This window comes from Tyto alba, unplaced genomic scaffold (genome assembly GCF_018691265.1).
Source record: "Tyto alba isolate M040663 unplaced genomic scaffold, T.alba_DEE_v4.0 Super-Scaffold_9, whole genome shotgun sequence".
Lineage (NCBI taxonomy): Eukaryota > Metazoa > Chordata > Aves > Strigiformes > Tytonidae > Tyto > Tyto alba.
Genome location: NW_024881330.1, coordinates 14,633,348 through 14,659,927, shown reverse-complemented (window position 1 = coordinate 14,659,927; position 26,580 = coordinate 14,633,348). Strand labels below are relative to the sequence as shown.

The 26,580-nt window shown below is 38.4% G+C and overlaps 1 protein-coding gene across 1 annotated transcript in view; it reads right to left on the bottom strand.

The window, feature by feature from the left end:
- Positions 1-1,860: 1,860 nt before the first annotated feature.
- Positions 1,861-26,580, bottom strand: part of MRPL13 (mitochondrial ribosomal protein L13) — a 36,754-nt gene continuing 12,034 nt past the window's right edge. The window contains exons 5-7 of the mRNA XM_032999649.2: positions 21,773-21,859; positions 21,320-21,441; positions 1,861-2,170 (exon numbers count right to left, since the gene is read on the bottom strand). Coding sequence (XP_032855540.2) covers positions 2,146-2,170; positions 21,320-21,441; positions 21,773-21,859 — 234 coding nt within the window. The 3' untranslated portion in view covers positions 1,861-2,145. The remainder of the gene's footprint in view (positions 2,171-21,319; positions 21,442-21,772; positions 21,860-26,580) is intronic.

The following is a 26,580-nucleotide window of genomic DNA, read 5'->3' as shown; positions in this document are numbered from 1 at the left end:
ATTTATTTACACGACAGCTTTGGCTTGAGGGTTATCTGTGCAGAAAAGCAATAATGGACTTCAGGGAAGTAATTTGCAGAAGCAAAATAATTTTAAACTTATTTTGCATAATTCAACATTTCATTTTTAATTTTCTTTCATTTTCAATTTCTTCATTTGCTTTTCATAAAATGTTGCTGCTTCGTTCCTTAATACATTCTTTAAGTAAGGCGTGTTCTGTGACTTGAATCAAAATCAGATTTGGGCTTAAGAGGGGAAAAAAAGCAAGAGCATCTCCAGATGATCTGCCTTTACAGTCTGTTATTTCAGTAAGCTCTTTCACAAAATCTATACCATGTTGGGCTCTCAGCAGACCTACTCCTAGAGAGGAAGAGCCACTTAAATCCACCGCGCAGCCCCAGCGGGGTGTCTTGGTTGGTCAAACAGCCCTGCGAGTCCGAGGTGGGCTCTCTTCAGAGCCTGTGCCTAGACGGAGCGGTGCCCGGCTTCCGAAGGCTGGCAGAGCCTTAGGGATACCAGCTCTGCCCCTGCCGCTCCCTTAACGTCTCTGCCAAGAATGAAACAGTAGCAGGAATGTGTTTAATACCACTCAGCAGCTAGAAAGTAGAGAAGAGTCAACTTTGATGTTGCCATTCAGCAAGAGATTTAAGTGCAGAGCAGACTGATGAGTCTGAAAACCAGTGAGATTATTAAAAAAAAACCAAACAAAACAAACAACCAACCCACTACTTCTCATTCTGTTCATTACTCACCTACGTTTATTATGCGGTTCCTGGAGGCTTGCCTTCTCCACCACCACGGTTTGCTGTTTGGATGCAATCTAGCAGCCAGTACCACCTCTGGAATTCATGCTGTCCTTGCTGTTCTGCAGTATTCCACCAGGAAGTCCTGCTGGAACTGAAACATCACTCTGCCAGCACTTAAGAAACTCCAGACACTGTAAAACGCCGCGGTCTTCCTCCCTGTAGCACGCAGGCCCGGCTCTCTGTAAGCGTGAACTGATCTCCCCTTGGCTTCTTTTTTGGTGTTCCAAGCACACCGTAGGGCATATCGCATCAAAAGATGGCCAGAGCTTCAGGGTGAAAAACGATGGTTGGAGAGCAGATGCTTGGTCACAATAACGAGGCCGAACTATCGGCAAAGCATGTGTGCGGAAAAACTCTTTCTAGAAGGTTGCTGGAGACTGTGAGATAAACTCCCCCAGGACATAAAAACTGACCACGACAAATCTTACCACCTCCTCCTTCCTCCAAGATGCATCTTTTAATGTTATTTTTCTTATCTCTAACAGGACTACAGGATGCACGCATGCATGTTTGGTACCTGCACTGCTTTCTCTGAAGAGCTGTGTTTTGCTAATGTAATTTAGCTGTGGGATAAGCTTGATTTTGCTTACTACCACCACAGTAACTTTAGTGGATATATTCACCTACAAAGATAAGGAAACTACAGGCCCGCACAGATACATATGCAGCAAAATCTCACCGTTACTTTCATTGGTATACACACTCAGCGTTCTAGACAAGGCTTTCAGAAGAACCGCACATCTATTACAGAAATAATAGGCAGCTCAAGCCACTGTTTTCTTTTTTACATCCCCAAAGAGAGAATGAGTTCTACATGAATAATTCCCTTTTTCTGAGTAAGACTGGCATTCTCTCCTTCAGCAAGCAGTATAAGGCTGGATCACCTGTTTTACAGAAGAGCAGATCAGATCATTTCCTGACAGCGTGCCTTTGGTGGGAGCTCTGGGACCGGACTTAGTCACTCCTCTTACCGCATGGAATTCAAGTTTTTCAACTTTTTGAGTGAGATACTTCATTTCAGTAAACAACGTACTGTTTTCATGAGATGTAAATATTGATTTAAAATATATCAATTCTTTAATAATAATATTAAAACAAATGTAATTAACAAATACCAGGCCATACAACACAGAGTACAGGTGGTATTAACAATATAATATCTATTGTTAGCTGTTTCAAATACAGTAACTTTTATAATCTTTCCAAATACAGTTTGCTAACATCAGTCAAAAACATTCTGTAAAAAAAGATTTGACCGAGATGCACAGATGCTTCCACGTTAGTACTTTTTTTTCAAGGAGGAGAGACATTCCCAATGGCACCACTTCTTTTATTGTTATTACTTTCTTCGAAAATCTTTGGGTCTGGAAAAAAAAAAAAAAAAGCTGCTTTAAGAAATGTATGGAAACTACAGTGGCTTCGCTTTAAGGATGCAGTAACAGCCATATCTCTGTTTATTTCCTTATTCTGCTGCTTGAAGGTTTTATGCTGAAGAAAAATGATTATTTTCTGGATTACATAAAGAAGACAGAACAAATCAAAGAGGTTTACTAAGATCTCTAAGAATTTACAGACATCAGGATTAGCTGGTCAAGGAGCCACTCCTACTTTCCAAAGCAAAACGAAAAGGATCTTTAACTGAGTGCAGTCTCACAATGACTTTAACCACGAGTATTAATTCATCTCCACTTCCACAAAATGAATAACCTGTGCATAAAACAGCAAGTTTTAAGTTGACAGCACAGTCCACCACAACACTATGAGAATAATTAAAACCGATGATTTAAAGAAAAACCTACTTTGAATCTTAAAGGGGTTTGTGGTCCCTTCTGCTTGGATGACAAATGTGGAAAACGTTCAGCCACCAGACCGGTTTGTAACCCCCCGCGATCCCTGTTCAGGCCTGTGTCACTCACTCTGCCCGTCACGCATCCGCAGGGACCACGTTCTCCCAGAACCTGCGAGGCTCGCACCAGACCCTGGTTTTTAGGAGAAGGCTCTGTCTGAAGGCCGGATGAAGCCTGCACCCCTAACAGCTCCCGGAGAGGCGTCAGGGCTCTGCCCGGGCGCTGCTAAAACGCGGAAGGGTGCGGGCCGCCGGGCCCCGAGGTGCCGGGGCCGCGCTTGCCGCCCGGTGCCCCCGCGGCCAGGCACCCCCACCCGCCGCACCCCCAGCCCCTTGCTCCCGAGGCCTGCGAGGGCTCCTCGCGTACACGGATCAGACCTGGCAATGCGCGCTCTGTCCCACTAGAACTGAACGAGAGGGGTAAGAACAAAGGTTTTCTAAACGCTTAACAGGATAGAGAGTCAGGGGGTTTGCTGTGAAGTTAAACGAAAACAGGCCGGAATGCAGGAAAAGCTGCAATCCACAACAATAAACCGAGGGAAATTTACAGTGGTGGTAAATTTCATCATTAATTTTCTTAGTCAGTGCAAATTAAAAGCAGACAGCGATGGAAGCAGGGAGCTTGCTTTGGAGACAGAGAGCTTAGATGGCTGCAGAGATGCCACAGAGACATCCAATACTTAATTAAAGCCATTTCATTACAGTCGTATGTTGCAGATCCAGCGGTTTTCAATCAACAGCACTGCAAAGAGAAGTCATCCATGCAATTCTTGTACAAGCCTGCAGGTTCTTAGGTGGAAGCAACTCTGGAATTCAGTCTGTGCTATTTCAAGTGTAACATAACATTTGATGATTATATGCATTTTAGAGAACAACTCGGAAGATAAACTAGTGTTCATACTGTAATGAATCATAAAGCTTGTTTTCCATTTAAATGGCATATTCTGTGTTAACATTTGGACTTGTATCTTTTGTGCACAAAACTGCTGCAAGCACGATACCCACTGCTTATGTACTTGCTGAATGCTGGACTTGAACATACTCAACACTGGATGGCAAGTATGCACTGGGAAGTCAAGTCACGGTTCCTAGAATCCTGGATTTCAGTACTCAGACACATGCCACCTTTTGTAACTCAGCTCACATCCCTGCATACCAAAATATATACTTCTTTGTATCACACTGTCTGTGCTATATTAAGAGTGAGACTTTGAGAAATTCTCAGCAGTGACTTAGAGGTTGTATCACTGCACCCATCCTAGATAGGTGGTGAAGGATTTTAGAGATGCAGTGTGGTAAAGACATCATTGTCTTGTAGCTTATAGTTATCACTCTTTTTATACAGGCCAATTCATCCTCTTGCACACTGCTCCAAGGATTTTCTTTGAATGGCACATTTAAAACTTCAATCTAGGGTTATGTTGAAGTGCTGAAGAGCTAGGGGTCTCACAGTACTTTGTTCTGAAAATCCCTTTTTTTTTTTCTTTTTTCTTGCTTGTAATCTGCATCTCGACATTAATGCTCATTGTCTTAAAAGTTAAATGCATAAAACATTGGACTCTTAGTTTGCAGTCTTACAAAGTTAATGAAGCTTAAAGGCAGAATTTTCTACACTGAAACACTTGTGTGAACAAATACAAAAGTTTTTAAAGCCTTTTCTATTGCCATAGTAGGCTTTTATGCCTACTAGTACTTGGCTTTTGGAGGCCACAATCTCTGCTTTTAAAGAGGCCTTGGCACTAGGAAAGCTAAGCCTTGAAAAACACTGCTTTGGCAAAAGTGTTATAAATATTTTGTCAGATGAAGAGTATGAACCCACTAAAACCTTGACTATTCAGGGAGAGTGATGAACTACTTGTGAACACCAATGGGTAACTGCTCATTGATAAACGACATAAATCCATGCAAGAGTGTTCTTTGATGGCAGTGCTGTTGGCCTTCCTCAGCAGAGCACTGAAATTATGCATCTGGAACAAAGGAAATATCTCATAGAAGAGATGGTTCAGAAATTCAACCAAAGACAAGACTTCACATAGCTGCTTTTTTTTTTTTTTTAAAAAAAAAAAGGTAATATTCTTTGGGAAAAATATTTTGCTATATTGACAGCAGGCTCCAAAGACAGAGGAAATAAGAGGCAGAATGTGGGAACTAGCATCCCTGAAATCCATGCTGAAAGTCAAAGTGTTACGGGTTCACTGAAAATATGCAACATTAGTCTGTGCAGCAGATGTCTGCCACCAAAACATGCAAAAAAATATTTGTCCCACTCGCATTTTATACTGCACATAAAAAGCATTAAGACACAGTCCAGTGAATTCCAGGCAAAGTACTCAGCAAATTAAATTAACATCCAATTACACCACACCTCTCTTTCTCTCATTTAACAAATACTTTACTATTGAGTAAAAGAAACTGAAAAGCTGGTCCTAAACTCTGATTAGAGATTTTAAATCTCTGAATTCTCCCAACTTTCTTCCATGCTCACAGCTATCAGAAGAGGAATACAGTTGATGAGAAATTCTGACAATCTACAGTCACTGAACCTTACAAAACAGATAAACCTGTGCGCGTGTGCAGTTCATAGGATCAGTTTTTGCTATGGAAAATGGGAAGTTCTTAGCGGCGCCCACTGTAACTGGTTCAGTCTATTTTATAGTCTGATTTCTCTCACACATATACCTGAGCATACCTCTTTGTAAACCAATACTCTACAAAGCTTTTCCATTCAGATATGTCAAATTTCTAAATGGCCTCGAATTTGCCTTCATTTTGAAAAGAATTGCTATTCTTATCTCTTGATCAGTGACAGCTTTTAATGGTAATAATTTCAGCAAGCGTTAATCCAGTTTACAATAGAGACAAAAAGTACAGTATCAGGAATGAATGTGCATACATTTAAAAAAAAATTCTGAAACTAAGTTTCATTATGTAACAAAATAAGTCAAATGCATCCTTAAAACTTAGTAATCATAGCTATGTGCATCGACAGTTTGTGTCTCGTTAGCCTCCACCATAAATCCCACATCAGAGAAGCTCCATCACTGACAGCAGTAATACTGCTACATATGCTAAATTATAAATCATACAGTTAAAACTACTGCGGTCCTGTGACGTTGGCAGATTACAATTCTGTAGAAAGCAGAATAAAACTCTGTATTTGCTCAGAAAACAAGTTATTCAGAGTGCAAGGGAAAACAGAACTGAAACAAGACTGAACTCTTCGTACTAATTTCAAACTGGGAACTGAGATAATAAAGGCAATCTTCATTGAAAAATCCTTAAATATATGACATCATTGGCTCAAAAAGATGTCAAGATTAGAAAACAAAAGTTCTCAACTTCCCGATCTGCCTCTTTATAACTTATTCCAAGATATCTACAGATTCTGAATAAACTAATAAGAGGAAAATAGTGGGAAGCCAGTTCTGCCTGGCTCACTACTACCAACTGTTTTCAGCATGATATTAGCAAATACAGAGTGATCTCCAGGAAAGGGATCTGTGAACGACCTGTGCCCTGTGAAGATTCTATACGCAGCCTGCAGCATTACATGCTCAGCAGAGCAGAGAGAGGAACGGGACAACTGGTTTATAACTCCAAGAAAAGTTTGTTTCATATACTAAAGGACCTGAACCTCCTTATTATAGGGCTTTGTGAATCTGGATATTCTTTTCATACTTATATGAATGTAATGAAAATCACGGGCTAACTGTACACTGTGTAAAAAGGATAGAACGTTCACTTGTGAACACACTGTTAAAGGTTGGCTCTACAACACTCAGCAGAATATGCAAAATGTTGATGGAATTAAGGATCAAATGGAACAGTTATTTAAACGCGCAGAAATAATGTGCTATACGTAAGGGATTCTGAAGACACCCTATACACGCAGGCTATCTTTAGTGATTAAAAAAAATCAAAGCAATTTGTGAAATCTCATTGAATTGCAAAACTGACTTACTCTTTCTCAAAATCAGAGCCATTCAGATACATTAACAAACTCAAGAGTAGTTGGAGGGGCTACTTCAGATGTGCAAATGCTTCAGGCACCATTCCCCTACAAATGTTTTAAGGGTCCTGGTGGACACCAAGTTGAACGTGAGCCAGCAAGGTGTCCTTGCTGCCAAGAAGGGAAATGGTACCCTGGGCTGCATGAGGAGCAGGTTGAAGAGGACAACCTTCCCCTCTACTCAGTGCTGGTGAGGTCACAGCTGGAGCTCTGTGTCCAGTTCTGGGCTCCCCAGTACAAGAGAGACACGAACATACTGGAGAATCCAACAAAGGGCCACAGAGATGATTATGGGACTGGAGCACCTCACATATGAGGAAAGGCTGAGAGAGCTGTGACTGTTCAGCCTGGAGAAGGCTCAGGGGGATCTCATCGAAATATATAAATACCTGGAGGGAGGGTGCAAAGAGGACAGAGCCAGGCTCTTTTCAGGGGAGCCCAGTGACAGGACCAGAGGCCGTGGGCACAAACTGAAACACAGGAGGTTCCCTCTGAACATCAGGAAACACTTTTTTACTGAGGGTGACCAAGCACTGGAGCAGGTTGCCCAGAGAGGCTGTGGAGTCTCTGTCCTTAGAGATACTCAAAAACTGTCTAGACACAGTCCTGGGCAACTGGCTCGAACTGGCCCTGCTTGAGCCGAGGTGTTGGAGCGGATGACCTCCAGAGGTCTTTTAAAACCAGTTAGTCTCCTGTAATACAATGATGCAGTTAGAATTGCTTTTCAGACAAAACTGTACCCGCGTGAAATCTGCACAGACACTGAAGACAGAATTCACAATGTCAAGCTTTAGCCTGAGGAGGTAAATCCCTTCAAGTAATCTCTAAAGTCAGTGAAGAATGGCAGGCCTTCCTCAAAATACTTTAAGTAAAGATCTATTTTATTTATTCCAAATGGAGCTTACACTACCTGTGCTAAATGAATACTGAATTTTGGTGGATCATACATGTTAGAAGAATAACTTGAGGAACTTTCCTAACAACCCCCATCAGCTCTAACATACACCACTTTTTGCAGCTGCATAAAACAAGGTTATCTTTAATCTAGGTCAGTTCCCTCATTCTCATTATTCTGTTGCCATACAAGCAGGATGGAAAGGCAGGAAAAGTGATGGATGATACTTAAAAAATAGCCTTTGTGCCAGAAGAAATGCTCATGAAGCTATGACCTCAGCCTCTGAATATCTCAGAAGGCAAACAGAAATGAACAGACAAAAAGACCTATTTGCTTAGTTGCAACTATGACGGGACACCCCTCGCCCCTGATATTCTTTTCCAGTATGATGTGAAATGTGCTCTTCCTAGGATATTTTTCCTGACAAAGTGGACAGAACGGAGACCCTTTCCAGGAGTTAAATGTATTCATTTTTCAACTCCTGGAGTGAGTATTTATTTCCATCAACTCTGAACAGACTTGCTGCACAGTTCCATCTTTATTAAATTCTTGTCAGCACATTCCAGCAAAGATGTTTCCCTTTGCCTAGCAATGTTTTGTGGAGGTAAAAACAAGGGGTGGGTGTGTGTGTGTGTTACTCTATGAAGGCCAGATCTAAGTAAACACCAGTCTGCATTATACTGCAACTGTCTTGATTTCAAAAATATCTAGGCCAACTTCAAAGCCTTTTTTCTAGGCAAGCAAGAAAACAGCTTGTAATACAGTCCTCAACAGACAGCTGAAAAATTGCATTACTTACCGCAAAGAAATAAGGTTAAGGCTCCAGAGTAATACATGACACTGTCTACTTTATATGTAAAATGTAAAGTTATTTTACAGTCTTTTACAGCATTTTGATTTTCAGGCAATCCTTTAAAAAATATATTCTCTTCATTTTTAATAACTCAGAATACTTCTTCAAAACTACGTATTTGAACCCAAATTATTCTGTTTCTTAGAACTTCTAAATGCAGTGGGATCAGCTATAACAGTATAATTTATAATAGCCACTGCCCCTCCTTCTTCTTTCAAAAGAAGTTATGCACCTGCCTATTTTTTTTGACCACATGCTGCTAATAAAATAGCATTCAATAACATGACCTTCTCTTCTTTCAAGCTCAAAAAAATCTGGATAGTCATCTCTCCATAAACAATCTCTACTCAGAATAGTTTTGTTGTAACATTGCATTGTCTGAAGCATTTCAAAAGATGTTATACAAAGTCAAATTTCATGGAGTTACTATAGTCATTTGTGTGCTTGCAAGCGTGTATTCATGACTGCTAACTAATGATTTCAAAGCTGCCTCTGCTAAGGAATAAGATCATCAGTGCTGCAGAAGAAGTGACCTGTCAATACCTGCTCTTGACTCAGCAATGCACACCTGGTTTGGAAGCTTTGAAGATCTCAAATTGCATTTTTTTACTTCACCTGCAGGCAATTATCTCACCCTTGGAGAATGTGACCCAGAGAGCCAGAGTTCCCTGTACTTTCTGCAATCTCACTGGCAATAACAATGAGTGTTCAGAAAGTATTTAACCTTGCATCAGCACTGTAAAAGGTCAGTGCCTTAAGGCTAACTAATGCTGCACACTAATAAGCTGACAAAGAGATGAAAGCAGTGGTACAAGAGCAAAAGTTGAAAAGGATAGGCTTAGAATTCTGTTAGGATTTCATTGCTTCCATGAATGAGAAAAACCACTCCAGAAGCATTAAAAAACCCATAAAAATTAATAACCATCCTGTATGAAAGGCACATCCATCTCTTCCATTCACAGTCTGTGTAATGCTCCCTATTACTTGAAAAGTTTAATGTCTGGTAGGATTCCCATTAGCATGGGTTTTCCATGAAAAAAAAAAAAAAAAAAGTATCAGTCTCAACTCACAGTTATCAAAATGTTTTAAGAGTAACACATGCCAAAGGATTTGAGGTCTGTGGCTGCTATGACAGACTTTTTTCCACTAGATATTTTTTTTTCCTCCCTCATTTTTTTCACCCCTGTTTCCTGCAGAACAGTGGAGAATTCCCCAGGTGGCTGAATGAGTCTTCAGGATGACTGTGTAGTTTTACAGAAGCTCTGTAATTTCCCTATACAAATTTCAAGAATTCTAAGTAACAACAGAGATAAAATCTCTCCAAACTTGACTGAAAAACTGAAACACACAAAGAAATGGAATTTAATTACTGTTAGAGTACTTCTGAATTACCCCCAAATTTGTTAAGTAGTTGATCGATGACATCCACTGGCCATAAATGTGTTTTTTAGGCGAGTTTGTAAACAACACGGTTTCTAACAGAAGACGACAGACGGGGAAGAGCAATTAATGAAAAGATCTTGTGTACTGATCACATCACTTAGTATCTAGCCCTCAGTCAGTCTATGATCCAATTACTGTGAGGTAGCAGGCACGCTAGATCTGTATTACTGTAATGCTCTTCATATTTATGGGTATCACAATCACAGGAATGTGGGATTATTGCTAGCTGATGACAGTCTGCTGCTGACACAGGATAATTCTACGGCTCATCTTTCACGTCCGCTTATTAACAATAGGTATTTTTTTAGCCTTTACCTACAACAATAGGTTCCAAATAATTTGGTTTTGTATAAAACTGTTGCACAATACACATATAATGAAATCTGTGGTCTCTCTGGCATACTTTTAAAGGTTAATTTATGAATACAGCTATAAAATTTCAAGTATTTTAAGATTAATTTTTATAGAGAAATTTAAAAGACAGACTTCAACACAGAGCCAAAATTTACTGTAAACTCTGAAACCAGAGGAATTTATATATTTTTCAGGTACACTTCACAAGTTGTGCCAAAGTCAATAGCTATTAGGTAAGTGCACTATAGCTAAAGGGGATTTCTGAACACATTTCATCTGTTTGACTAATCACACTAGTAAATCAAGAACCAAGGATTAGACATGGGTATCATTCTCAGTAAAACCAAATTATGTGGTTACACTCTGAATCGTTTTTGTACTCAAGATGTAGCTACTATCCCAAGGTAGCTCTATGCCTCTGGTAAAATAATCAGTGTAACTGCTAATGATATTTAAACTATCACTGAATTTCCAATAACCACCACGGCCTGATCCAAACCGTGAACTTGCTCTGCTTGAGGGCAAAACTTCCACGTTTCCATGTTGAAATAGTTCTCATGCAGACTATCAACTCATCTTAAAGGCATTTCTACAAGTATAACTTATTTCACTTGGGAGAACAAACCACAGTAACAGAAGCTGCATTTAGCAACAAAACAGAGTCAGAAAGGGTGGCTTTACTGTTACTGCCAGTACAGCTATAGTGACTAACCCTTTCCTGCATACACAAAAGATAAATCTTTCGTGGTCCTCAACTACAGTTTGGGGTTTTTTCTACATAAAACTAGCATTTGTTTTAATTTTTAAAAATCAAGTTATCTAAAGCAATGTTAATATGCTTATTACCCAAGAATGGCTTATTACAATTTAAAATAAACTGGTTACAACCCCAGTTTCCCTAGAAACAAATCAGGTAAAACTGAACTAAGGTCTTTAAAAATTACTGTCAATCCCAGATTTTCACCTGGATTATATGAATTCTGTCTGTAAAATTGTTTAAGTTCAATCAACACAATGTACATATAAACTTCATCTCGGCAAGATGATGCTTTTTGCAAACAAAAGGATTTTCTTTAAGTGCTATATTCTGCTAAAAATTGTAGGACTGTAGAAAGAACAGCACTGTATGCTTGGCAGTGTCCAAGGAATTATGTTATTCTTCAAATAAGCAGAGAAATGGCTAAAGGAATGGTGAAATGCTTTCCAGACTTACTGTCAGCACCAAAAGTGAAAAAAGCAAATCTAGACATTTATAAAGAAGCAATTAAAAAATAATATAATTCTAAATTCATCTGGGCAAGTAGTTCAACAGTACTGTAGACAACCATTCTCATATTGCTCCCATTAATTTCACTTCTATTCTCACATATGAGATCAACAGAATTTAGGGAAAGGCAAAGTAGATTTGGAACTTTTTGAGAGCCTCTTCAGACAGCTGAAGTAAAGTGCCCAGTTACCTATCTATTAAATCTCTTACCTTCAACCTGTTTTAGCCACAGTGTAAGCTGTCCCAGATAAAGGGTATAAGAATCAGTAGCACCTGTGTGTTTTATGCAAGCTAGAGAATCGACACTAATTAATTTTAATAGGCTAAACAATCTAAACATGAATTTGTTGGATTTCTAAGATGATTAAGCTACTGACCCTTCTCGATTAGTATCCAGCTGCTGCCTGTGGTTACAACCTAATGTAGAGGAGAGCAATTTTCTTCTCAAGTATCTAACTGTGTGGCTTTTTGTCCACAGGAATTTAGATCCAGCCATGGTAGACTGAAATGTGAGACTCAGTTACCTTAAAGACTTAAGTTAAATCCTACAAAAAAAATCATGTGATATTTTTATGCCCTTACTACTAAAAAATTTACTAATGATAGTCCCCAGACTTTAATGGGGGTTAATGAACTCCAGTTAGTTACTGGAATTCCTACTGAGGACCAAAAAAGCCACAGAAAATGAACTTCCAGAGGGATTCCTCGAAGAGTACATTGGAACAGAATCGGGATGTATTGGCAGGATAGCTTTTTCCTGGTTTATACAGTTTCTGGTTTTAGGAAAAAGTAAGACTGACTCAAGTCTTTCACAGAAGTTTGTGTTGGCCACCTCTTCTCTGAACACTGATACATGCCAGCCCCACTTTGTGACAGAAGATGAGCACTCAAGTTGAGGGGGCCACAGTTATTTCTAGTACAGAAACAACCATAGCCCAAGGTAAGGATCAAACACTGTGACGCAAGGCACACTACAAACACAATTCAAACCCCCAAAAGCTGTAGACACACTCTGCAACTAAGTTGGAACTAAGAAAATGGCTGGAGTATCTTTATTTCAATGCAGAATTTTTAAAGGCTCATGAATAAACTCAGGATGGTCCTTACAAAAATTGCTCAAGACCTCACCATCTTCGGAGGAAATGTTTATGGTTTTCTTTCTGAGCTTCTCCATATAGCTGGAGTGACCAGCCCCACCTTTTCATTTATTATACTTTATATTTCATTGCAGAACAAAAAAGCACTTTACAAGCTTGGTATTAACTGCAAGTTATAAACTTTGTAGCAGAGCACATCACTGGAAATACTCCAAATATAGTTTTTGTATCCAATATAATATGAGGTGCCTTTTGGTGTTGGTTCCCTGTAAAGTTATCTGAGGGAAGTAGCAGACAAAAACACTTCATAAAGTAAAACTGCCAGCATCTTACATTCATAAAAGTACTGTTTATAATAAAATTTCAGCCATGTATCCAGGATATCTCTGCCTTCTTCTTCAGCTCTGTTACTACCACATCCTAGAAATAATTTGACTAAAAATAGGAACTTACACTAGAAACTGTAGAATTGGGCAAGACAACTACTGTTGCAGTTACCTTGCAAGACAACAAACAGAATGGGCAACTGTGGCTGAGAGGATGTCTTAATCCAAAATCCTTTCTATTTATCAGTGCCTACAAATTGGTTTGCTAGGAACATCGGCAGTAGGCTTTGAGTTGCCTGAGGTTGACAAGGCTGGCTCTAAGGAACACAGAGCTGGGGAGGAACTGGAAGTGCAAGTTACAACCACCATATCATTAGCACAGGATGTATAAGAGGATTATCAGAGCCATCTGCAGTTCCTAGGTGCCCAACGTACTTGTGTTTCATCACCTACAAACTTTTATTTCTGAGAACGCTGTGATTATCTGCTTTCAAAGCCATGGAGCATTGCTGATATACCACCAAGAATCTGTGTGTCATGCAGTACTGGGACCCTACCCAGCCCATGCTGTTCAGCTGAAACAAAATTAGAGCTTCAAACCAGGTTCTACAACCCCCTGCCTCAAAGCAGGATGTACAGATGGGGGCCAGAAATCAAGCAAGTTACTCAGACAAAAAAAAAAAAAAAACCACACTGCCAAAAACATTAAAAAGGTGTTTGGGTTTCTTAAACCAAATTTCAGAGTTTACAATACATCAAGTTTTAAAAATGTCAGAAGTGTTCAAGGATTTTTATTCCCCAGAAAGACAAGTGAGAGGCTGTCTGGCCCGAGGAGAGCTCCTGTAAAGGCTGGCAGTGGAACAGGCGCTCAGTATGCACACCACCACCAGCCCAGCGCACTCCTGGAAATCAGACAACTCTGCTTTCTTAAGGGAAACTCTCAGGAATGCATCCATCTAACTGGAACAACACAGAGCTGCTGTTTTATATATTTGGTAACATTCTTATTTAAATACTTCTTCAAATACAATTTCCTGCCTTTAAAACTGTCTAAAAACATATATATACCCAGACAGTTAAACAACTTTAAAATGGTATATAACAGGAAAATTTACACATGAATCTGATGTATCCTTGCTTTTATGGAACAGAATTATTTTCTTCATCAGTGACGGGTGAATTCTGTGATGATTTCTGTTTAAAACTCATTTAAAAGACATACAATTTGAAACTTCAAACAGATTGGAAATAATGATTTCATTCATGGTAGAAAGTTACAAAAATCAAACTCTATTAAAGGAACTAGTTTTTGATCCTTCTTCCCCTCTAAATGAGTCTGGAAAAGACATAGTTTAACTTTCCTGTATCTACATGGTTTTCAACTACACTTATTTCAGACCTTTCCATTGAGGACCTAAGGGAGACGCTCCGCACGATTTAGGAAGGCAAATGGTTCCATTTAGGAATAAAAGGAAAGAATGCTCAAAGAAAATCTCTCTCACTGGAAATATTCTGACATTTAATTCTCTGCTTTCATGGAGCAGGATCCTGCTTGATGTCCTATCATGAAGTCTGCTGTGGTGGAAGGAGGGGTGATGGGAAGGCTCTCCACTCTGAAAAACAAACTATTTGCTAGGTTTCCACACCAGACCTGTGCTTCCCTTAAAAACCATTTCCCTGTTTTAGTGTCCCACTTGGATTTCTTGTATTTGTCTATGGTGTGTCAGTCTCTAATTACCAGCAAAAGAGCCTTTCAAAAAACATCTATAGAAGACATTTTGATACAAAATATAGGTAAAAAGTCCAGTGAGATCATTAGCAGCATTAAGCATGTTCTCTTCATAATCCAAATGAAAATTATTTACATTACTTCAGATTAAAGAGAAAAAGGCTCTTTTCCTCCTAATACTAGTAATTTCTCATATAAATTCAGTAATTTATATTCATTCCCTATTAGCTGTCTTATAGCTATTTTATATACAATGAGGTACATTTTTGGGGGTGTAAGTTTTAATGTAAAACCTTAAAGATTAATTTTCTTGTCATAATTGTATTTACCTATCTTTTATAGCCTTACATACCTTTAATCAAGCTATGCTTTTCATTTGATCTTTTCCATTAAAGGATACAGCTATTTTTAAAGGGCCAGTATCAACTACATTATATTTTTTCCCGTAAGATGTGGCACAAAAAGTGTCTCCCTTTGACTACTTTTTTTTTAAATCACTCTCAAAGGAATCTAATTCACTTTTGAAACTCTACTCTCTGTTAAACGGAGTGGTCACCAGGCTCAGAACTTAATGGAAGACAAATAATAGTTAAAAACAAAAGGCACTTAAGGCAGGAAGACTTATTAAAACCATCTGAAGAAAAAAAAAAATGGGTTTATAGCTTTTCTGCATCTTTCACGCTCTGGTTTATTGTAGGGACTACTCTTACTGCTTGGAAGCCACCTATGGGTTCTACAGAAGCTCACAGAGCAAAGTACACAACAGTAAAGAGCCAGACTAAGACCCTAATACAGAGTAACAAACAATAGCACAAGGAAAAGCCAAATAGGACTAACACTAGTGGCCACCTATGCATTGGAGGTTTTAAACACAGTTTATTAGAATATTAATCTATTTTACTATCTAAGTTTCCTTACTTTCATCATACGTAAAGAACCATAGAATAATTTCTATCAGAAGGGACCACAATCAAAGTGGAACTAATTTCAGCATTGCATAAGGTTGCTCAGGAACTTGTGCAGTCAAGTTCTGATCACCTCCAAGGCTGGAGATCCCACAACCTCTCCGGGCAGCCTGTCAGCAAGGAAAGGAAAAAATGATGAGGAACCCAAACAAAAAGTCAGTTTTGAATTCTGAGACACACATGTACATGTTCCTACAATATTTGGACTTCCAAAAAACAACTCGTGTTCCCTTTACATTTCTTGTTCTGAAAAATACTTTGAAGTCAGGTAGTTGTTTCTTTGGTCAATCTCAAATTACAAAGAACATTAGATTTATACAATGATATTTTAACTAACTTCTCTTCGGCTTGTTGAACAAAGCTGTCAGTATTTTGTCCTTTTTTATGACTCATTTTTAAAAGAACATTTTTGCTATGCACCTCTAAAAAGCTGACATCATTAAAGAATATGTAAATACTTAAATCTTTGTTGCTTCTACAGTCTGTTCAAAGAAATAATGCAAACATTACTTCTTCCATGGGCTCCCACACATTGAAACAGTTCTGAACACAGAGTCTATTACAGCTGGATATTCATATAACCGTTCTTTCAGTGCCTTTGGGGCAAAGCTGTCTGTTCTCAGACACTCCAGCTGGCACTTCAGAACAGTGACTGTTAAAATTAACTTTAAGTCCCCTTTTACAGACTTATGTATTTGACTTATCATATCAGAAAGTTATTTTACCAAATTTGCTCAATTCCGTATCTTTTATTTCACAACTAAGCCCTTCCCTGCTTAGAACTCTCAGTGATAGACAATCGCTGTAACATTCACTCCCTCAGTCAGGAAGAAAAACAGTATTATTTTTTCCCATTACTTCAAATTGGAAACTCTTCCCAACATCGAGACTGCCAAAGTAGCGAGCTGAAGGTTAAATTAAAACTTATCTGACACTAATATCTGACATCCACAATGGTCTGGTTTCAGGCAAGGACAAGAAGCTGAAATTACAACAGCGACTTCGGCAATGAGCCCTGTGGCTAGTGGAGAGATGGTAGATAACCACCTCCATTCTTGATCCCTCCGCTAGGACTCACCAGTTGCTGAGAGCAGAAAAGGTAGGACTAAAGTCCAACACAGCTAAGGTACTGTAGCAGTGTTAGGTACATCCTCCTGCCTTTAAAAGTGGCTCTAGCTGGAGTAGATGACTGAAGGGGAACTTCTGGCCTAGTCTCTCCACTCAGAGCATTCAAAGTTCTCCCAAATTCCCCTTTGTTCCTCCCTACCCTACCCAGGGCCCACTAACTCCACTCCTCTCTAGTAATCTCTCTCAGTCATTTCAGATCCTCTATTCCATTCCTCTCAGGTCCAGCTATTCCCCCAGTTCTTCTCACCAGAATACCCACTTGAATCACCCACTCATCTCACAAGAGAAGCACTGTGATCCTCTCATTTGAAAGCCTTAAAATCTGCTGCAGCTGCAGGGCTTCTAAGGCAGCAGCACTCCCCTACCTCTGTAACTGGCATGGAGTAAAATGATTGTATACAGATAACACTTATCAGAAATAGATCAGGATGAGACTGCAGAGAGGAATACGAAGAGGGAATGCATATTTTCTCTGTGCTTTTAATTCCCCTGGAGGGTATGGTTCCAAGAAATGATGGGACAGGAATTCTAGCTTCAAATCTAGCTTCAGAACAGTGTTCTTGCCTGCAGATTTTCCCCAAGGATCAACACACTCAAGTAGTCTTCTCAACGCTAACATGAAGCTATCAGGAAACTTAGTTTGATGGCTGTAACTAAATTTTATGGCATCAAGTTTACTTGTCCTCTGCCACACACATCTACATGTCAGAGTGAAGTGGCCCAGTGCTGAGAAGATGAACTCAGGCAAGACTATGGCAGTGAGCAGGGACAAAGGAAAGCATTTCAAAAGGTCTGGTAGCGTACCATGGTTTCCTTGTACAAAAGAGAACAAAAGGGACACTCCCAATTAGTTAAAGCTAACCGCCAGATTCCAATTCAGTGCTAAATTATCATGTAAGAATCTTTATTACTATTAGTACTAAAGACAGTTATATGAGAATATAATATACCACACAGCATGAGAGGCTTATCAGCTTTACTCTAATGCACTGTACAGTTCTGGTCACTGGTGCAGAGTCTAAATTTCTTCAGGGGTAATCCAATGAAATCTCATAGGAACCAGATTTCAGCGTTCTCAACTCCATCCAGTGGTGAGGATAAAACCAAACATAGCAATGTGTGTAACTGATATAGGTTAGAAAAAGTCAAATTCATTCTACTTATTTCTACACTGAAGAGGACTTAAAGCATTACTGGACTTTGTTTCCTTTCAACAGAGACCATAATACCAAGGGGCCTCAAATTACACAGAACAGACGCACAGACTTGACTTTACTACCGCCTAGGATCAGGAGCTTAAGTACAACTGATTTTTTAATAAGCTTTTGAAAGTATTATCCATATTCATGAGAACATAGAAATATGACAAAACCCAATTAATTTCCAAAATTCTCTTCTTTTTAAGCTGTCAGTGCCCCTTCCCTATTTTAGAACAAAGATCTAAGTCAATACACATTAAACAAGCACTATCACAAAGAAGTGTCTAGCTACTGATACATAAACAAACATGCTTTTTTTTTGTGTGCAGAACATTCTTCTTTTAGGTGTTCTCCATGCAACATTCAGCTGATATTTAAATTTATCCTACCAAAAAATACATTAAATTCTACATACTGAAAATGAGCAGAAAAGCACAAGTCAGTACTGATCACCTGGAAGACTTCAGATCATACTCTACTCTATCCGCTTCGTTCCCACAGCTCTTCACCTTTAGCACTTAAAAGAAGTCCAGCATTAGGAATTCAACACATTTCAAATTTTATCATAAGACAGGCTGTTTATCAACTGCTCATTTATTTACTATACACATATAAGATCTACTCTTCAAGGTCACATCAAAGTTCCATCATCTCAGTAGTAGATGCACAGAGAAAAAGTTAAGAACACAAGATCAATATACAGCAATATTTACAACTTCCTGAGTCATGAGTCACATCTGGAGAACCATATTTAATAGCCATTGATGGTCAATCACTTTGCTTTTTTGAATCCACTTAAAACTTTGACTCAGAACCTACACGTTAACTGCAAGACAGGAAAAACACCCAAAAAAGCCAAAGCAAAACGGTGTGCATCTGATCTAGTCATGTGATATAGTCAACACTCATGACATCACATGCTTCACGAAGTTCAATCACTAAAAGCAGAGGAAAAATATTCCACAAATGAAATGTGTCATCCCATCTCTGACAAGAAAAATCAGTGTGACTCGGTACGACTACTATGTGTGTGGATGTGCTAGCACAAATACACATTATACATAAATACATATTTCTGTGCAGGCTTCTTCACTTGACTTAAGGCTAGATAAATGTCACCGACTAACTTTCTCCTGTTATTACTAGGATTTGCAAGCAAAAGCTCACTAACATTAAGAAGTTTCACTAAAAAAATATTTTGGTTTCTGTTAAACATGTGACAGAACAATGGACCATTACTCAGTCTTCCCCACAAAGGAATACAAATCCTATAAACACATACAAAACAGATACAGACATTTGTCCTTCATAAATTCATGGGATTTCTTAATTGTATATGTCTGGCTCAAGAAGTAAGAGCTGCTGGCCCATAAAAGGAATTATAAGCACACTCTGCTCCTGAATTGCAAGAAGATCCTTCCCATGTGTTCATTTATGTTATGCTATTACCACTTTTCTTCTGAAAAAGTTATATCTCTTGTCCACGTACCTCTGCTGCCTTAACTCCACTGCCTATGAAGGGTAAATGCCCTTATTTGCATGTGCCTTATAATGCAGAGAAAATACATGCTGTAATTGAAAATGTTTAATTTACTTTAAAAAAAAACACAAACACACAAAACCCCCCTTCAATATTAATTCTAGCAAGCAAGAAGCACCAGATCCCTTTTAAAGGTACACCAACAGCTTTGGCCATGCACTAAAAATTATTTGCTTTCTGTTTTTACTGATAGACCATTTAAGAGTATTATTCTTATGTGAATTTCCCCTTCTCTTCATTAATTCAAATTCTATTTTGTTCCTCCAGATTAACTTTACCTTCCTACTTAAAACACCCTCTCTCTTTGTATTTAGAGGCTTCCTTTGTTTGAAAGGTTACTGGTTTTGTTACTGTACAGTGATTTCTTCTACTGTACAAGGCTTGCTACTATGCAATCACTACTAGCTACAAATCTAAACCACATAAATTCAGCAGATCATTCTCTAATAATGTTCTGCAATCCACTGGACATGAAAATCTACATTGAACCTATTAAATCCTCCTGTAAAAATATGAAGTGTTCAGTCCTATTGATTTGAACATGACTAAGTGAAAGACAGGAGGTTCCATTAGAAGATGAGGAGACACTCTTTTATTGTGAGGGTGACCAAGCACTGCAGCAGCTTGCCCAGAAATGTTGTGGAGTCTCCATTCTTGGAGATATTCAAAAGCTGTCTGGCCATCATCCTGGTCAACAGATGGCCTTGCTCAAGCAGGGATGTTGGACTAGATGACCTCCAGAGGTCCCTTCCATCCTCAACCATTCTGTGTTCATTCAGCTGTTAAGAGTCTTAAGCAGACTCATGAGAAGTAAGATGCTACTACCATTTCAACAGCTGATTTCTGTCCACATGCACCTAACATCTGGTGCAGTGGAACTGCTCAATAGGATGACATACCATTTGAGACTCACACCAGCTCTATTTTCTAGGATTAGTGTATGAGTAAGTACACAAGAACACTTTTTTACAGGACAAAGAAAATCATAACCTTCTTTTTTAAAAACTACTATTGAAATAGAAATACCAGTAATCTAACTGGACCATCAAGCTGGTCCTGGTGTCAGTTTTACACCTTTCCCACTTCCCCACTTGTTACATTTCTTCTTGAATTTCATTAGAATACTCAGGAAAGGGGCCATCTTTCAAAATTAATTTCTCTGTTGACTACCATAATGGGATCCTTAGCCTAAAGGGGACTCTTAAACATAAGAAATATCATACTGGTACTAATCTGAAAATATCTCCAATGTAACGCCTTATTTTCACTAGCAGGTTGACTCAGTGCTGCATGTGGTGGTATAAAGCAAACAACAAATACTCATTCATATACCACACAACTAGTGTGGAACTGGTTTTGCACATGGAAAAGAAACTATTTATCAAAATAAACACGTGGTACGTTCCCCGACAAAGATCTACTCTCCGAGGTCTAATTTAGCAGAATACTTTCCCTTCCTCTAGAGAAAATCTGAAGGGTTGCCTCCCGCCCTGGCAATGAATCATTCTCTCACAGAGCCACATCGTGTTTCCTTTGGCTATGGCTGTTATGTACTATAGAGCACATACAACTCAAATAGTGTAACAAAGATGAAGTTTTTTACCCAACTTTTACTCAGCTTATTTCGAAGAAGAGTTGAAAATACAATTTTAAGTAAAGCTTTTCTCATTAAAAGAAAGGCCAGAAATACAAAAAATTGAGCAACCACTCCCTTCTAGTATGACTGTTCTTTGCTTTAATGACCTCCTATTTTCAAAATCAGATGACATAAAGAGAAAAATAATTCTATTACCGATAATGTGAGAGCCTATCCAATACATATTCAGTTAAAGTGTCCTCTTAAAAAAATCTAAGATACTTACGGAGTCCAAACCTTTGGAAAGGCAGCAATTTCTTCTGGTGTATATTCATCTAACCTCTTGGGGACTGCACGTGGCTGAGGAATCTCTTGTAGAAGATTCTTCTCTATATCTTCTGGAATAACCTGAGGCAGGTAAGAACAGTCTTAGCTATCTGATTGTTTAAAAAATGAGACCACTCCCCCACAAATCCAGACCAAAATTTGTCAACACTTCCACATTCTTCATGCTAAGTGTTTAACCTAAAACAGAACACAATCTCACGCGTGTCTTGTATCTCACAATTTTCTGAAATAATAAAGAAAAGAGCATCAACATTTCAGCTATATTAGATACATAAATAAAACACAGCTTGATTTTTCCTATCTTCTTATGACAAGAGTTTTGCTGTTTCTATCGGTCTCTCTTCACCTCCAAATCACACAGCAATGAAAATGTAACTGCACGACTACTCACATCTTCTGGGAACAGGTGCAGCCTCTGCATCATAGTTCTTCTCTGAAGGTTTTTTGGAAGCATTCTATAAATAGTCAGTTTAACAATCTGAGGAAAGATAACATAGCAACAAGTAGTCAGACAGGCTACAACATGAAAAAAGTCAGCTGTGCTTCCCTCTGTATATTCCACTAGTCACTAAACCTCTTTTCAGTCAACTTCTTCCATGCTGAAGAATACTGGCACCACATTTAGAAGGTGCTCTAGACTTACTGTTTTGGAAGAAGAAACACTTACTATAGTAGCCATATAGACAATTTTGGCTTAGAAAGTTAAGAGCTATATTTAGCATTATGGATGATTCCGTATGATCATTCAACTCTGAAAAGAACTGAGAAGGTTATGGTAAATCCATATTGCATGGTACATTTATATACACCTGTTATTGAGGAAAAAAAATTAGGCTCAAACAAATTTACCAAGTGTTCTCATCATTTAGTTTTAACACTATAATTTGATGTGTTTGAAACTTCTATATAATTAATGCATCGTAACTTAAGCAAAGGTGACATACCAAGACACTGCATCGTGAACATACTACACTTATGTATAATTTATTCCCTTGCTATTAATTCCAGATGTACAACCTCATTTTTGAGCATCAGGAACCAACAGAATTTGTACATCTACACGAGATGATGCTTATTGAAAAGTAACAAAATTCAACAGGATTTCTCTTAGAATCCAGTATAGATGCCTGGAATTTAAATACAAAACACACTTCACCCAGAAGGAGAACATTTGTAAATATAAAACAAGGCATGCAACTGTAGGAGACAAAACCAGATTTATAAAGGACATCAAAGCATTTAGGGGTAGACCTACGTGCAATTTTGTAAGTAGAAAACTTACTCTGCCTGTGCTCCAAGCCACCCAGACATAAACTAGCTCCAAACAAGAAACTACCTAGGCATGCTTAGCACAATGTTAAGCTGAGGTCAATAATCCACGCTGAAATGCAGTGCACTAAGCCCCAAAAGACTTCCCAGGAATCTGGATATTTTCAAAAGGGTACTGAGCAAAGTTGCTTCTTTTTATAAAATTAATTAAAGAAATTAAATCAAAATTTTAGAGACAATCACTAATACTAAGTTTCCAGCTGGAACCACGTAGTTAAGATAGAATGATTAATTGTTGCAAGTGAAATTAATGAGAAGTGAAAGTTAAACTTGCAGGCATTTCTACTTGGATTCTGAAGTTAGTAAACACTGACGAAAGTCTGGCCCCAGTATTATTTTCATTTTGCCACGTAACAGACAGTAACATTGTCTTAGGATCCTCATAAACATATATTATATGCCTTGAGAAACTCTGAAGGCATTACAGAAGCCTCAACAGCATCAAGATGTTCAGATGTTACTCAACCAGTACGATAGATCTGTGGACAAATATCATAAATTAAGATGATAGAAGAAATACATCAGGTCAGGCAGAGTGATCTGCAGCATTGATACCTTCTCTAAAAAAAAATTAATAAGGAACCATTAAAAACCAAAGATGAAAACTAGTACTTTTAGGAATAAAAATGATTCATGCTTGTTAGGTCAGCATATCGTGCTTAGACAAAGGCAAGATAAAGATAGAAAATGAACCTTCACTGGTTTACTTCACGGAATATGGAAAATTAAGTGAGACACCATAACAATATAAGAAAACACATGGATATGAACAGTGGACCATGTGAATAGTCCTTTTACCATCAATAATTTAAATTTCATATACTTATTTTCCTTTCTACCCAGTATTTTTCCTTATAGCCAGTGAAATATCTAAATACATATAAAGCAACAGATTCAGAGACTTCACAACATACTGCCTAATTGTGGGGATTTTCCTCTTTATCTAAAAACTACTTTTAACTTCAGATTGTGATAGAACCAGTGTTAATTCCTTAGTTTAATAAACTGTACATAGACATAGTCCAACATATGATCTATGTCTTACAGATACACAGAGCTAGTTATTTAATGATTTCACTCCAGTAAAAAGAGAGACATTGAAATACTTTCATGAACATTGTTAAATATTTTACTTCCTCAAGCAACCAATGTTTGTGTCCAATTTTTCATCTTCCTCTGCAGCATGTGGCACAGACATCTGTTGAAACAAAGCAGTGAGTTGGACATACAGCTGGTCTATTCTGGTTGCAGATACTTCTGCCTGGTGAATCTGATTCAATTTTTTAGCAACATTATGAAGAGAACAGTTCAGCTGTAAAAATGTGCCTATTAAAAAAAGTCACACTTGAGAAAAAAGACTGATTTATATGCTCAAGTTAGGCAATGAAGAAATTGTGTACAGCCACTGCAGAACTGACAACCTCAGGGGATGACAGACTAACATGCAAATAGGACTTGGAGAATGAGAATGGATAATGAATCATTATGGATTATTATATATCTTCAATAAGAGTTTCTACAGATAAGTATTCTAAGTGCAATAAGCATAATCCAACGTATGGTTTAGCACATCTGCCAGTCTCTATGCTGTTCAAGAACTTATTTGGCTTTCTGTGCCCTCTCACACATGCAGGCAGTCCATTACTGCAAGATCTAAAATAGAAGAATCATCCACACATGAAGCACAAACCATTTTTCACTGCCAGGCAGATCATAGAATCATAGAATCGTTTGGGTTGGGAGGGATCTTCAAAGATCACCTAGTTCCAGCCCCCCTGCCATGGGCAGAGACACCTTCCACTAGACCAGGTTGCTCAAAGCCCCGTCCAACCTGGCCTTGAACCCTTCCAGGGAGGGAGCAGCCACAACTTCTCTGGGCAACCTGTGCCAGTGTCTCGCTACCCTCATCGTAAAAAAATCCTTATGTCCAATCTAAACTTACCCTCTCTTTCAGTTGAAAACCATTGCTCCTTGTCCTGTCTCTACAGACCCTGATAAAAAATAATTCTCCATCTTATAAGCCTCCTTTAAGTATTTAAAGGTTGCAATAAGGTCTTCTTAGGGCTTTCTCCAGGCTGACAATCCCAACTCTCTCAGCCTTTCTTCATAGGAGAGGTGCTCCAGCCCTCACTCTACACATCTCACTCTCTCTGGTGTGATGACAAGTCAAAGAATTTAGTGAAGTAAAGGCCTAACTGAAGCTGTATGGACTGCTTTTGCAACTTTAGTAAGGTTGTGTGACAGAAAAGGCAGATTCAAGCAGCAATATTTACACGGTGTTAACTAAGGGGTCTTCTGTTAACCTGAACGTGGTACTGTTTTACTAAAAATACATCAACCCTAAATAAAAAGCTATGAAATTGGAAGGAAAAGTCTGTTGCTGAGTTCATACAAAATCCAAGCACAGATTCAATACTCCCTGAAAACACATAATAGAACATGTTGTTTCTTTAAGGAATAAAAATATGTTTGTAATACACTTCTAATAAAAGCCAATTCTTACTTATGTTTTCTATGTGATTATCTTGAACTATTAAAACAGTAAGAGTTTAATTTTACACGAGAGGTAGATTTCAGATTAGCAAAGTTGTCTACCTACTCACAGGTCTCACTGAAAACTTGATCTCAGTTTAAAACCTATTAGTACAGTTTAACCGTCTGTTCAGTTATTTAGTGATTCCCACTGCCTCCTCTCCCCAGTTTTTTATCTCTAGTACTAGCAACCTGTAAAACTCCATGTCCTCATACTCACTCCTAAAGACCATGACACTTTCTCCAGCAGGTAAAGGCATCAGCCATCAAATGTGTAACTCCTTAACAGCCATCAGCATGTTAATATTTGGGGATTTTAAGTACTGGAATGCTGTCTGCCCTAATTTCTTTTGAATGACAAAATTCCTATTGGCTATAGTTACAATTGTCTTGAATACTGAAATACCCTTTTTCCAAATTGGCTAATAGACATGCTCTTAATCACAAAGTTATATGACACTACTTTTTTAGTTTCCAATTTAAAATGCTAAATTAGGAGGAAAAAAATCTGAATGCAGCTCTAGTAAAACCCTTGCACTTTCAGACCCTTACTATGCACTCTAACATTTTATGAGTATCAACAAATGAAAAAATCTATTTATCTGAAACACTGTGTGAAGCTTGAACATTTCAATTTTTGTTATAGGCTTTGGCTTGTATGCAAGTTGCAGACTATGCTTATGGAGACCAAGTTCTGATAAAGATTCATTGCCAGACAAAACATACTTTAAAGACGGAAATCAACAGAGCAATACCACTCCTGCACAAAGAAGTACAAAATAATTGGCCAAATTCCCCAAGAAAGTCTAACCTAACAACTGAATTAAGTCCAACAATCACCAGGAAGCAAGTTGAGGACATGGGAAGGACACAGTGCTCCAGAAAAAACAAAGGGATTAATTAAAGAGCCTACTGAAAATAACTAGAATTTCAGGAGACAGACCACTTACTTGGATGTATAGTTTGAGGCTACATCTTCCTTCTACCACTTCTAGGTTTTCTGTTCCATATATGATATTGTTCTTTTCACCACGTTACAAAAGCATTCCAAGAACTTCACCCTTCTACCTCTAGACAGTTGTACCAGTAGTACAGCGAAAATTAATGTATTTAATACTTCCATAGGAATCATTTCTTCAGAGACAAACTTACACTGCATGTCATTTTGCTTTTCACTACTTATCAGCACTTAAAAACTTAGAATTTTGATCATCATAAAAGCATAGAATAGTTTGGGTCACAAGGGACCTTTAAGACCACCTCATTCCAACCCCCCCTGCCATGGGCAGGGATACCTTCCACCAGACCAGGTTGCTCAAAGCCCCATCCAACCTGGCC